Source organism: Taurulus bubalis, assembly GCF_910589615.1.
Source record: "Taurulus bubalis genome assembly, chromosome: 21".
In the NCBI taxonomy this organism is placed as follows: domain Eukaryota; kingdom Metazoa; phylum Chordata; class Actinopteri; order Perciformes; family Cottidae; genus Taurulus; species Taurulus bubalis.
Window position 1 is genome coordinate 6,614,995 of NC_136609.1, and position 13,011 is coordinate 6,628,005.

At 43.8% G+C, this 13,011-nt stretch overlaps 2 protein-coding genes across 2 annotated transcripts in view; both read right to left on the reverse strand.

The window, feature by feature from the left end:
- timmdc1 (translocase of inner mitochondrial membrane domain containing 1) overlaps positions 1 to 5,951 on the reverse strand; it is a 6,465-nt gene extending 514 nt beyond the window's left edge. Inside the window, exons 1-8 of the mRNA XM_079236590.1 lie at positions 5,845 to 5,951; positions 4,646 to 4,978; positions 3,772 to 3,937; positions 3,547 to 3,635; positions 2,884 to 2,951; positions 1,807 to 1,885; positions 421 to 531; positions 1 to 289 (exon numbers count right to left, since the gene is read on the reverse strand). The exon at positions 1 to 289 is cut by the window's left edge and continues 514 nt beyond it. Coding sequence (XP_079092716.1) covers positions 139 to 289; positions 421 to 531; positions 1,807 to 1,885; positions 2,884 to 2,951; positions 3,547 to 3,635; positions 3,772 to 3,937; positions 4,646 to 4,956 — 975 coding nt within the window. The 5' untranslated portion in view covers positions 4,957 to 4,978; positions 5,845 to 5,951 and the 3' untranslated portion in view covers positions 1 to 138. The remainder of the gene's footprint in view (positions 290 to 420; positions 532 to 1,806; positions 1,886 to 2,883; positions 2,952 to 3,546; positions 3,636 to 3,771; positions 3,938 to 4,645; positions 4,979 to 5,844) is intronic.
- A 1,502-nt stretch (positions 5,952 to 7,453) lies between these two features.
- Positions 7,454 to 12,068, reverse strand: poglut1 (protein O-glucosyltransferase 1; the record flags this gene model as incomplete). Its single annotated transcript, XM_079236587.1, has 11 exons — positions 7,454 to 8,018; positions 8,120 to 8,176; positions 9,319 to 9,486; positions 10,008 to 10,066; positions 10,191 to 10,290; positions 10,407 to 10,466; positions 10,558 to 10,679; positions 10,790 to 10,925; positions 11,107 to 11,250; positions 11,358 to 11,448; positions 11,996 to 12,068. The coding sequence occupies 11 exons, from the start codon at positions 12,066 to 12,068 to the stop codon at positions 7,862 to 7,864; spliced, it is 1,167 nt and encodes a 388-aa protein (XP_079092713.1). The 3' UTR covers positions 7,454 to 7,861.
- Between the last annotated feature and the right edge of the window lie 943 nt (positions 12,069 to 13,011).

The window sequence follows — 13,011 nt, forward strand, 5'->3', positions numbered from 1 at the left end:
TGTCTTTTAATTCTGATGTGAAGCGGTTTCCCTTCAGGCAGAGAGAAGGTGTGTGCATCCAGGCCTGTGTGACCCATTTATCCTCCCAGTTGTGTGAAGTCCCACCTTCAATGTCCAACAGATAACAGGCAGCTACTGTCATTGGCTGTGTGAGTCCTGAGTCTCATCCTCATTCTGCGGTAAACTGAGCAGTTCCTGGATTCGTTGCATGTCCTTGCTGGCTTCCTCTGCCTGAGAGTTGACGTTCAGATCTCCAATCAACTCGTCTGTCAAATGCAGACGGGCCGTCCTTGGGATTTGAAAGATGGAGAGTGATTGGTGAGCAACAAAACATCAGGATAACAACACACTTTAATGTACATTTTTATTGCTTTGTAAAATCTCCCATAAAAGCATAAACGAATACGATTAAAATCTCACCATTCTGTGAGGCTGAGCTCAAAAAGTTCCCTGCGTTCTCGGCTCCTCCTCTCTCTGGCCGTTTCTCCTGCAATCGACTGCATGCTGATGATCAACGCACCGGTGGGAATCCTGAGCAGAAGTTAGCTAATGTTATTAAAACTATCAAACATATTCAGTACATGTTTAATTACTTTACACAGTATATTTGCATTAGAACACAATACAAAAAATACACTTCATACATCTATTGTCTGAGCGGTTCATCAGCTACTGAAATGTATAAAACCATTCTGGTTGACACATCTACACTGGGCACACTGGGTTTGTAATAGTTCCACCACACTTCCTATTGTTGTGTAATCCGTTCTGTAACAAACAGCTGTCACATGTAAGTTCTGTCCCAGCAGCTACATTAATAGCATCACCCGTCTAGGCTAACGAGTAATCACGCGAGGCTAAATTTCCCCTCAGCCGTGTCTTGCAGAGTCCTGCCCTCCTCTGCCGCCCCTCCACCCGAACCTTCCAGTCACACCTCTGCCGTGTTGCCCAGGCGAGAGGATGATTCTGGGGCGAGATCTGGAGCGTGATGTGCTTTCCGATTAGCTGCCCGCTTTCATTTCACCCCCTGCTGCCCCGACTGCACCTGGCACAGCCAGGGCCGGGGCTGTTTGCACACATCAGAATACTCCAGGTGGCTGGTCACTCAGGCAGACAGCGAGGAGGAGGAGGAGGAGGAGGAGGAGGAGGAGGAGGAAATGCAAGACAGAGCCAACAGGAGAACAGACTCTGGCTGAGCCAACACGGAGCTGATGCTCATAGAGACCATTCAAACCAGCCCCTCCAGTCTGCTACACCATCAAACACCTCACACTTAATCTCCATTACACAATCAAATTCAAATCTGCTCTTGGCTCTGCGCGCACAGCTGAACGTGGCCAGAGGAGTGAATGAAAAGTGGGACAGAGGGGGTTGAGGGGAGATGGAGCGAAGCATAAGTCCAGATCAGACCATGGTAGATGGAGATGAGAGGCTGGAATAACAGAGAGGGTGTAAACGGAGAGAGGCAGCTGCTGCCTTGGCCGGCCTCCTTGCTCTAGCACCCAGAACATGGCCCTCTGCAGCGCACATGAGTCCCTCTGGCACCGTGAACAGAGTTGGGGGTTCAGCTGGGCGACAGAGGGTCGCTGGGAGGAGCACAGCTGGCTGCCAGAGTGCTCACTGCTCCCACGCACACGGGCTCGAGCGCGAGCACGAGCACATACACGTCTGTTTCTAACCGAACGCAGAGCAGCTTCTGACAATGGGGCTCGTCGTGTGACGAGGACCGACACGCTTCAGGGTAGAAACTAGGTCCGTTACTGTGACGACTGAGAATAATCAATGGACACTTGTGGAAGCACTTACCCCAGCACTGCTCCGATGATTGTTCCTGCCACCAGGCCTCCCAGACCCAGATTCAGTCTGAAAAGGCCTCCAGTCACTGCTGCTCCCACACAAACAGTTTTATTATCATTCATAACCCAATTGTACTGTCTGTTGTAAAACTATTTGTCATCAGGTTAAACAAGGATTATAAAAATCTCGTTATTATCGTCAGTAAAGGATGTTTTACTACCAATTATGAGGTTTTTAACAGCTGAAATTCTGGTGTCCAGGCAGATAGGATATTGGACCAAGAAACATAATTTCTGCACAAATCACATTTTCTGGATAGTGAATTTCTACTAATTATTTTCTGGGCACCGTTATGCATTATTTAGAGAGCAGTGGTAGAGAGACGGGGGAACAAACAAATGAACCAAGGCTCTCGGCCGCAGGTGGACTGGGAACACTCATGTTTACGGTGGCGCCCTGAACCCCCCACAGTAATCTGGTATTGCATGGAAGGAAAATGTGACAATATTGCTCAAATATTAGACATCATGTGGTGTGTGTTGGCTCTGAAGGAGTTGACAGCGTCGACGTAGTACTGGTGTGGATGAAGTCGCAAGAAGAAGCAATGTCTAACATTTCCAAATGCACAAGTTACCATTTCGCTATTCTCTTTGTCTTTAGCCGACACGTCAGCTTTTGAACTTGTTGCTGGTTCATAAAAATCTTTTCCAAGGAATATATTCTCTGGTGGACAACACCTGGTTCATATCATCATCCTCTGACAGATAGTAGCACATTCTGTTCAACAGTGTCAAATTAGTTTTAAAAGAATCACTGCAAGTGCTTAGCAACATATAAAAGAGAAACACTCCGAGAACGATCAAATGATATTCCACTCCAGCTGTTATAAGGCAGCAGAAAAGTGAATTATGCTGCAAATCATCAAAAGCATGACGAAACAATAAACAACACTGAGTTCGTATTGAGCATCTCACAGATGGAGATTTGTGACAGTGAAGCAGAATGTTGTGTGACTTTTCTTGGGGAAAAAAAAAATAAATTCTTAAAAAATAGTGATGAAGCCCCGTTGGAGCCCATGTGACTCACCTCCAGCTGCAGCGTAATGGCTGATAGTATACTTGTCTCTGTATACAGACAGCCCTGTGCTGACAGAACTACAGAGGGGAGGAGACAGATGAGGGAAAGACTGTTAGATAATCTAAACCCAAAGATTTAAGGATGATCATTGAAAATAAAAATCATATATCAACATCATATAATCAAAAAAATATTTGAAGCGCTTCATCTTGCCTTTCAAATGGGGAGCTGAGGCAAATGATGTCGGTTTTAATGTATTCTGCTGGGTTTGGTGAGAGCATAGATAAGGGCTTTAATTCCCCATCAGAAACTTAAACTGAATAGCTGTCTCACAGCAACATAAACCTGCAAAACTATTCTGAATATAGCATCGCTAAACTGATAATGATTTGTTTTGGTATCTTAAATGCACTTGCTGCTGCTCGTGTCCACAGACTATGAATAAGTACCTCATAAAAACACTTTGAATTAACTTGTTGAAAGGTGCTTTACAAATAAACCTGCCTTTCCTTGATTCAGTTGAGCATGGTTTTTTAGAGGGAGAAAAAAAATTTCAATCACTGAATCTAATGTAGTTTATTTTTGTGACAAATTAAAATGTCTACTTTGAATACGTTTTCTTACAGAACTCAAAACCTAACAATAGCATGGGGTTATCATTTGTCTGCTTACTTGAATATTGTGACAAAAGCAGCCACTCTCCAGCTCCATCTCCAGCCGTATCTCACAAAACCCCGGATTGCTGCATTATGGGCCGAGCGCTGATTCAGACAGAAAGGACACAATTAGGTTGATGCTGCTGTTATGAGCCTGATGCTTCACCTTTAAATGTTCTCAGGAGGGCACAGTGTTCATAACTACTGCAAACCCATACGTAGTTCCCTTTCTGACACTCACCACTGCTTCCACTCGGCTGGTATAGATTTCCGCCTGGCTGACTTGGATGTACCTCTGCTTGGCATCGCGAGCCGCTGGCAGGCCTCCGTAGAGAAGGCCGGCCAGAGCGGCAGCTACAGCGCTTTTGATCACGTTGGTCAGCTCCTCTGGGTACCGCTGTGTCACGCTGCAGGGAGACAAGAGGCAGGCTTCATTCATACAAACCCAGTGCCACTTATTCCTCATCAAGACAAATAAAAATGCCTTGTCAAATAATAATAATGATACACATGTAACATGTAAACGTGACAGACCATTAAAGTGACATTAGTGATCAAAGCATTGGAGCAAAGCTCATCCTTACACAACAATACGTAAAGAAACTGCCATGTTCGCGTGGTCTTTATTTACAACCGTGCATGCTTATTTCTGACATTTCACTAAACATGTATTTTTCACAGTAAAGAATACGGAGATGGAACTGTATTATTGTCTACTGAAGTATCTCTTCCTCTGCAACTGGTTAACAGAAGAGTAGAAATAAGAAATAATTATCTTTGACTATAAAAACACCCAAAGAACGATTTGACGAGGACTAATTACTATTTCCTTAAATTAAATGATTGTTCCAAATCCAATTGGTGCAAAAAAACAAAACAATTCTGCACACTTTATTTGGTGATAGTGATAGAAAGGAAGAATAACTAAACATTTGACATTTTCTATTACAAAGTTGTGAACACTTCAAATTGGCTTTAGAATTTTGGTTGTACAAACTTTTTTTTTTTTAACCAGTGCTCAAAATATGTAGAATATAACTTGATAAAGAGAGCAAGGTGACACCGGGGAGAAAGAAGAAGAAGAAGAGAAGTCAAAAGGAAACAGGAATACGAACTCCATGGCAAAGAGGTCCTTGATGCGGTCCCATCCTGTATCTGGGAACTCTGGCTTGCCTATGTTGCTCGGCATGCTGGGCGAGAGGATGGGGGCTGGAGCTAGACTGGAGGAGGAGGAGGAGGAGGAGGAAGGCATCTGTGCAGCAGCCACATCAGCTGCGTGGACCCTCGGGAGCAGGGGGCAGAAGGAAGGCGGCCTGACGCTTTGGATGAGGCCCCGCAGTAGGCCGGTGCTCAGCGCGCCCCAGGGTGCAGAATCTGCCAACCGTCTCTGCAGGGCAAAGCCCGTTCTGGGCTGATCCGGATGCATCACGCTTCAGCTGGCATCGGGGCTGCAGCAGAGAGGCAGAAACACATGGCCATGGGTTGGGAACGTTCCACTCAGCCTCTGCCTTGAAACTCTATCCTTAAAATAAACTGCCTTAAGGCGAATGAAACCCTGGCAGGGTTACACCGGGTTTCCCAACTCAGCAGCTGTTAAATGTTGCAGGCCTAGCAGGAAACACTGGGCACACAGGCAAGGCTTTCTGGGGAAATATCTCTCTATTGACTTTAAAATGACACGTTTCAATGCACTGCTAGGACCTTCAGGTCCTCTGACTGGTACCGGATCAACGATGAAATGCAAAGACAATATCACTGTTCTTTACCAAGTTGTCAGGAAATAATGACTAAAGAGCAACACACTTCAGGAGAAGTGAATATATTATGAAGACGGATTGTTGTTAGTACGCACTTGGTTCCAAATCCTTAAGTTCTTTATTCAAACGTATCCTGATTTGTTTTATCATTGCTATAACGTTACTTCAAACACCGACATTACTGCGCGTTTCATTCCCATATTACTTTGATTTCATATCATTTAAAAAACGGAACACATTGAGGGTTTTGCGGCTAATATCTTGTGCTGACCTCTTAAGCGTGACGTCGTACAGCCGCGACAGGTCAGACCGACTTTCCTCTGCCTGAAGCTCGGATAACAACTTGTATTTACTCCCGTGACAGAAGTACCTCAATACTTAACATTAAGAAAATGACAATGAAACGTTAAATTCATATTTCGGCTGTACGTTTTCAATCCTTGGTCGACGAGAAACTACAATACAAACCTAAAGTATCGTTTCTGTCCGATAAGGGGTGCATTGACGCTTCCACTTAGCATGCCGTTAGCTTCTGTGATTTAAAATAAAAGGCTTACCAGCACGCGCTGCGAAACGTCTCAGCCGTTAACCGGTTGTCCTTTGAAGTACCGCAACCCCAGTATATGCGCATTAACTCTAGTTAGTGTGCACATTTGTGGGTTTCATACTTGCCCTTCTGCGGGTTGTTTCTCAACGGTGACATTCCAACAAGCAGCCGGGTTTTCGACCCTTCACCTCGAGCAGACACAAACCACACGTGCCAACAGCGCCGCCCGGCGGTGGCGGACTGCAATCACTACTGCGCAGGCGCACTACACGACATTAAGATTAGAGTCCAAGGAGTTTTAGGAAATAAAACATTTTATTGGCATAAAAAAAATGAACAGAACGCAGCACAAGCCGCAACAGAAACTTGACCTGGTACTTTGACCAGGCGCCTCATCACATTTTAGTCCACACACACACACACACACACACACACACACACACACACACACACACACACACACACTTCTCAACAATAGCGTGAGAAATAACCTTGCATCGGTGATATTCTGCTTGTTCACAGTTCAATGTGAATACTACAACATATCCAACATCATCTTGAATCAGTAATCTATCATCTCTTGATAACAAGACATTCTTTTTTCAAAAGGTAAAAACAATAAGTGTTTCTTGGAAACTCCACATCAAAATACAACTATTTCCTTGTTGTCATTATTGCTTACTGTTGGCACTTAGTGAAGGTATTTAGACGTAGTTATTGGACATATGGCAGAACCCCTCCAATTGCAGACAATGACGTCACAACTGCAATAAACAAGGAAACTGAACAGGACATGGATGTGTTGTTGTAGTGACACTTGAAGGCGTTAGTTCCCTCAGTTGTTGATGGGGAGACACTGCCCTCCGGTAGAGGGCAGTGTCTCCCCATCAACAACAGATGTACTGAACAAGGAATCCAATTAAGCATCTATTTTGTCCACATTATTTTCATGTATATCGATAGGACTAGGTTGGAGGTTGACTTTAAGATCAACTGAGTAGAATATAAACCATATATCTTTCTACATACAAAAAGGCCAGATGAAGAAATTGCAAAAAAGCGTTCCATATTGTGCAAATCACAGCTTTTGAGTTTCCAGGAAATCCTTGCAATACAATTGACTGCGTTAAATATGTAGCTGCATGGCACCCGTAACTATTATTATTTTTATTATTATTATTATTGGTACACCCTTTGTGGATATTACAGCAGTCAACATCACACTTCATTTATGTCAAATTAAGAGTTTTAGGTGATATTTTCATTGGGTTTTGGCGAGCAAAAGGCAGGTAAAAGGTCAGCAGGTCAATTCCCATTTTACTCGAGCAAGGCACTGAACTTCGTTACGCATCGATGCTCAAATACTAGTTTGATTTTTCAGCAGCTTTCCGCAAGTGGTCCATTAAATTGAGGGACTCATAAGATTTAAAATAAATGCAGCAGAGGCCTGACTGTTAGTCTTTACTATGGGTCAAGCTCCAAAAACACTGGATCCTACATTTCCCATAATAACTTGGCCGACCGATGATGTTTCATTAGACATCTCTATGAAAGACACACACAGTTTATGCGCAGACTTGAAAAGATGACATCACTATGACACCATCGGGGTTATTTTCTTCCATTTCCAGAGCCACGGAAAACATTCTACAACAGTTTTCACAGGCTGAGCCGCACTCATGAGTAAAAACTGTTACTGTATTGGTGATATAGACTGAAGCCATAAAGACAGGACTAAAAATCAACTAATTGAACCAGAAAGTAAACAATGACTCAGAATTGGCATATAAGCCCTGGAGGAATGGCAGCGCCAACAGTCAACATACTAAACTACATCTATGACAAAGCAAATATTGACAAAGCTTTGGACTAGCAAATTGTAGGTGCGATTTAAAAATAAAAAATGGAACGCCAACATCGACACATCACGCTGCTTGTGAGGAAATCATACGTTGTGGAGCAGTGACGACGTTCAGTATCTGGAGTTTCCCCTTCTACAGCTGCCCTGGTCCCGCAGAGTCTCGCTCTTATAGCTCCGTCCTGCCGGGTCTGTGGACAATCTGGTTGTAGTCGTCCCTTCTCCTGGGTTTGTAGGCGAGAAGACGGCTGAATTCGGTGAGGAGTCTCTCCCAGTAGCAGGAGACGTCTTGCATCCGCAGGTGGTCGAGGATGAATTCTCTACCCCTGTGGAGAGGAGAGAAAAACGTCATCACTCACCTTTTTCAGATTCATAGCTGCTACAGTTCATTTCTGCAGGAATTCAACCATAAAATATGACCCGTTACCTTGTGGCAATCTCTTGCGCAATGGCATCGTTCTCTTGGACGAACTGCAGCAGTTCCCTGAGGGGACAGATCGTGTGAAAACATATCATAACATTTAGCATGCATACAGAGGAGGTTCACACCGAGGATATCAGGATTTATCGCCCTGAAAACAGTCACACACCTGAATGAAAAGCGCCTTCAGGAGCGATTCCGTTCATTCAAGTGCTGGAACGCTGAATTCTGAACTTACAACCGTAACGCCTTCATGACAAGACAAAAAAAAAGTATGCCGTTTGTAAAAGAAAGTACGCTTTATAATGCGAGAGGACACATTTATACTTGCTTTGTTTGTATTTCCAAAAGGGTCAGCGAGCACTTCATTGACTGTGCTATTAATACTCAAGAATCTGCAGGAACATTTGAAGTCTCAAACAGTAAAATCTTTACTCAGGAGCCCTAAATAGTTTGAATTACATCGGTCCTTATAGCAGCACCATTTGGTCTCATGTTGTATGCATTTTAAGATGCTCCTATTTAGAACTCCAAAATCGATATTGAATATACCTGCTGTGGACAAACCTATTTTAGACACCTAAAAAAAAGTATATCAGCTTAAGTGTACACTTTATTTAGAATATGTCCACCCCTTTAACTCGGCATCAGGCAGCCTTTTCTCACAACTGAAGTCGTCATCTGAAAGCCACACAATATCACACGCAAACTAACGGATCGAGGCAGCGGTATACCAGAAACTCTGTGTCCCACAAGGGAAAATTACTGTTTTTGTGAAAGGATTCTGGTGGCTTTGAAGAGAGCGAGCATAACAGCTTCAGAAAGGTAAAGCAGTAAAAATATTGTTTTCAGGTGTCCCAAAACATGCCCACAGCAGGACGCTCGTCTGCTCTTGTGCTGGTGCTCCTGTCTGTTTTCCCTCAAACTCCATCTACTGTAGTAAACACACTGACTGGAGAAGAAGCTCAAACAACCTCACAATCCAAACTCCCTTTTAACATCAAATATGTTCACGTGAGCAATCTTAATTTAGAGGCAATGAGACAGGAACACAAATACAATCTATATTCAGCCCAAGGCTGTGAAAAACATGTCTACGCTGTGACATCACACCTAATTAAATCGGTGGAACTAGCAACATTTACAGTGATCGCACAGAATCATCAAGGCGAAAGGAGAAAGACGTCCGACTCCAGCTGAGGTACCTGACATCAGAGAGGTCCTGCTTGACCGGGACGTAGTGGACCCAGGGCTGCAGCTGAGGGTAGAAGAACTCCTGCCATTCGTCCCCCACGTGAAACACCAGGGAGCCGCAGAGGAAGAGATGTTTGAGGCGGAAGCTGGCCGCCACGCCGCGGAAGTTGAACAGATACCTGGGAGGATACGACAAGGTGGGACAGTCAGATCGTTTCATGGACATTCTGTGATGCTGTTGCCGCCTAACGACAGGGTTCAAACACATTTTGACCAATGGATTTCCATGACTTTTGACCAAATTTCCATGACCAACATGAAAAAGTGAGAACATTTAAACTAACAATGAGAATTCCAAAGAGTATACCTTAAATGACACAAATGAATGAGAGACAATGGTTTGATTAAAAGAATAAACATTTATATATGTGCCTGCATGGATGCCTGCTTATATTTTGAGCGTCTTTCTTTAAAAAGCAAATCAATTATTTCAAACTCAGCGTGAATGAACGTCATGAACATAACAAATTTCCATGACTTTTCCAAAACTTTTGGGGCCCAATTTTTTTTTTTCAAGGACTTTTCCAGGCCTGGAAATAATCATTTTAAAATTCCATGACTTTTCCAGGCTTTCCATGACCTTAAGAACCCTGGATGAGCTGCAAGTCACATTTTGTCTTTGATCTAGAATTCAGCCTACTTGTATTTGCAGTGGTCAACCAGTGGGATTTCTTTGGCCGGGGGTCTCCCTAGCGTGTCCTGAGACAGAGAGAAACACATGTGTTGGTAAATAAGAAAGATTTCTTTTGGAATATAAAAGAAAAGTTACTAGAATATCTTATGTGATGTCATGTGACCCCGGCGTGGTCTCGGCCCGACTGACCCTCTCTGACTTCCAGGCCTGGTTCTTGGTGTACTCTGCGTCCACCAGCTCCGGAGAATCTCTGGACAGGAGGATCAGAGGGTCGCGCTCTGGACTGGTCCTGTGAAAACAAACAGAGAGGAAAACAACTCAACAGTCTGAGGTTCGCAGACGACTGTAGTGAGAAGATAGCTGGGTCGATTGTTGTGTAATGTTGCGTAATAACACACGACTGACCTGGAGCCTCTGAAGAACCCTTTGGACTCTTTCTTCTTCCATGGCCACTGTGCAGCAGATCTACAACGACACACATCACACTGTGTTCCATTAATCCATTTCTTCTTTTGTGATTGATTTACGCCGTTAAATAGCCAAAATAAAACCTTACTTTTTGAGGTCATCCCTCATCAGGTCCCATCTTCCCAGTCCTGTGGGGTATATGGGCCACACAGCAGGCCCTCCCTCCCAGAACGTCCATGCGGGGTACATGATGTCCTGGTAGTCCGCCGTCTGCTCAGATAAAACGTGCACGTTTCAAAACCGGTTACAGATTTTAATAAACCTCAGTGTGTTTTTTTTTTTTTTTAAACGTGCGTAAAACTGAGGCCTGGAGTTCTGACCTTACTGAAAGAGAAGACGGGCAGGGTGGGCTGCACCCAGCTGGGGACTTGAGGGTAATCCCTCACGTTGACCACCATCTCCAAGTCGGGTAACCTGTCAATCACCTCCAGGATGAAATGCTCCACCCCGCTGCACCTGAAAGCAAACGGCAGACTTATGCTGCGTTCACACTGAAAGCACTGCGAATATTCGCGTCAGTTTACTCACGTCAGTTTACTCACGTCAGTTTACTCGCTCGACAATAACACTGCGTTCACGAATACGGACGCGATCAAACATTACGAATAATCCCATTAGGCACTTGTCCCTTCCTTACCTGGCGGGGAACATGCAGTTGTGTTCCCTGTACAACTTGTGTCCGATGATCTGGTAGTGGGTGCCCACCCCTCTCTGGACAGTCGCAGCCATGACATCCTCAGAGAGTCTCCCTCTAAAGGGCCGTAAGTCGTCCTGGAGGACTCTGGGGAAAGAAAAGGAGAGAGACGATCAGGTCCACAATATATAGTCAACGCTTGCTTATAAGAAGGTACGATATTGAAGGAAAGGACATTATGACATCACACCCACCTTAAATGGCAGCTACAGTTGACAGGGCTGCACGGAGTGTGCTCTTCAACAGCGTTAGAAACCGTGTCTCTAATGTTCTTCCACTGTTGACCTGCAAACCATGGGAAAAGAATCAACGTTCATATTGAACCAATCCGAGAACTTATCAAAAGGGTCACGAGACTGATGCATCCAATTAGGGGTTCATTGGGTCAGTAGCTCAGAGGCTGACCCCAAAGGAGACTGGGTCAACAAGGTCACGTGTCCTAAAAAGACCTCAAGTAGTTTTCACTTTTCCACACAGAAAATATACATTTATATTAAATACTGACAGGGAAGCCAGAACATTCGTTAGTGCTAACCAGCCTGAGCTAACTTAAACCACTGAATAAATAAATACAAATGTTTCATTGCTATAAATAAAATGTTTCAATAAGACCAGAAGCGCAACGTTTAACCACTACTCGTGCCAACCCTACAGCTATCACGGTTAGCTTAGTGGAGCTAGCTCGTAGCTAGTGAGCTAGCTAGCTAGCTCGTGAGGTGATGAAGGACTCCGACATCAAAAGTAGCCGCAGGAGGTTCAGCGGAACTAAAGTCTCCCGCCGCGTTTAAATGTTGTTTCACAAGTCGTGTTTGTTTCAAACGTGCATTTTTACCTGACGCGGGAAGCAAACCTAGGGCACAAAGTTGCAACAGTATTAAAAACTTCCACAAACAAGAGCGCTCCATGTTTCAGTCTATCCTGCAGCGGGGATCTGGGATCTGTTACTTTGGGCTGAATGTCGTCATTACGGTAAATGCGCACCACGATGCGTTACCGGAACATCTGGACGAAGAGCTCAAATTGGCATTAAAGGGATACTCCCCACAAATGATGTATTTTCTATTTCACATTAAGTGTTTGAATTGATGCAGAATCAATTACTTATTTTAAATCACTTATTAAAACCCATTTTTATAGGTTTGCTTTTAAGAGATGTTGTGCTTTTATGATCTATTATGCAGTTCTTTTGTTCCCCTGTTTTTGTTTTTATGTTTTATTTTATTTGTTTGTTTTCTATTCCATTTGCTCTTTTTGGTTATTTGTTTGGTTTTGTTGCCATTATGGTCCTTTTAGTTTACCGGTATTTAAGTTCTGTATGTCTATGCTTTGCTTCTCTGTAGAGCACTTTGTAAACTTTGTTTTTAAAAAGGTGCTATATAAATAAAGTTATTATTATTATTATTATTATTATAATTCTTCATTTCATTTCATGCGATCTAATGTCCCAATGCACATATATTAGAATCATTGCTAATTAAATGGTTGATGACATTCTCGGTTCCTTTTTTCTCCAATTTCTGAATTCATGTCAAGGGCATGGACGACTATCGCGAGGATAATTGTCTGTTGAGATGACTTTCTCAGTCAGAGAGAGAAAGAGGCCTCATGGGAGAGTTGCGGCGGTAAGACTGAGTGAAGGAGAGAGAGAGGAGGAGAGAGAAGACAGGTGAGAGGGAGAGAGAGAGAGAGAGAGAGAGAGAGAAAGAGAGAGAGAAGCAGAGAGGATGGAATATTTGTGAGAAAATTACACATTTGCTCGGGAGGTGATAGAGATTGATAGATCTCCTCTGTGCAGTGCGTACTGTATATGCTGCCCTCATCAAGCCGGGCCCTGAGAGCTATTTTGAT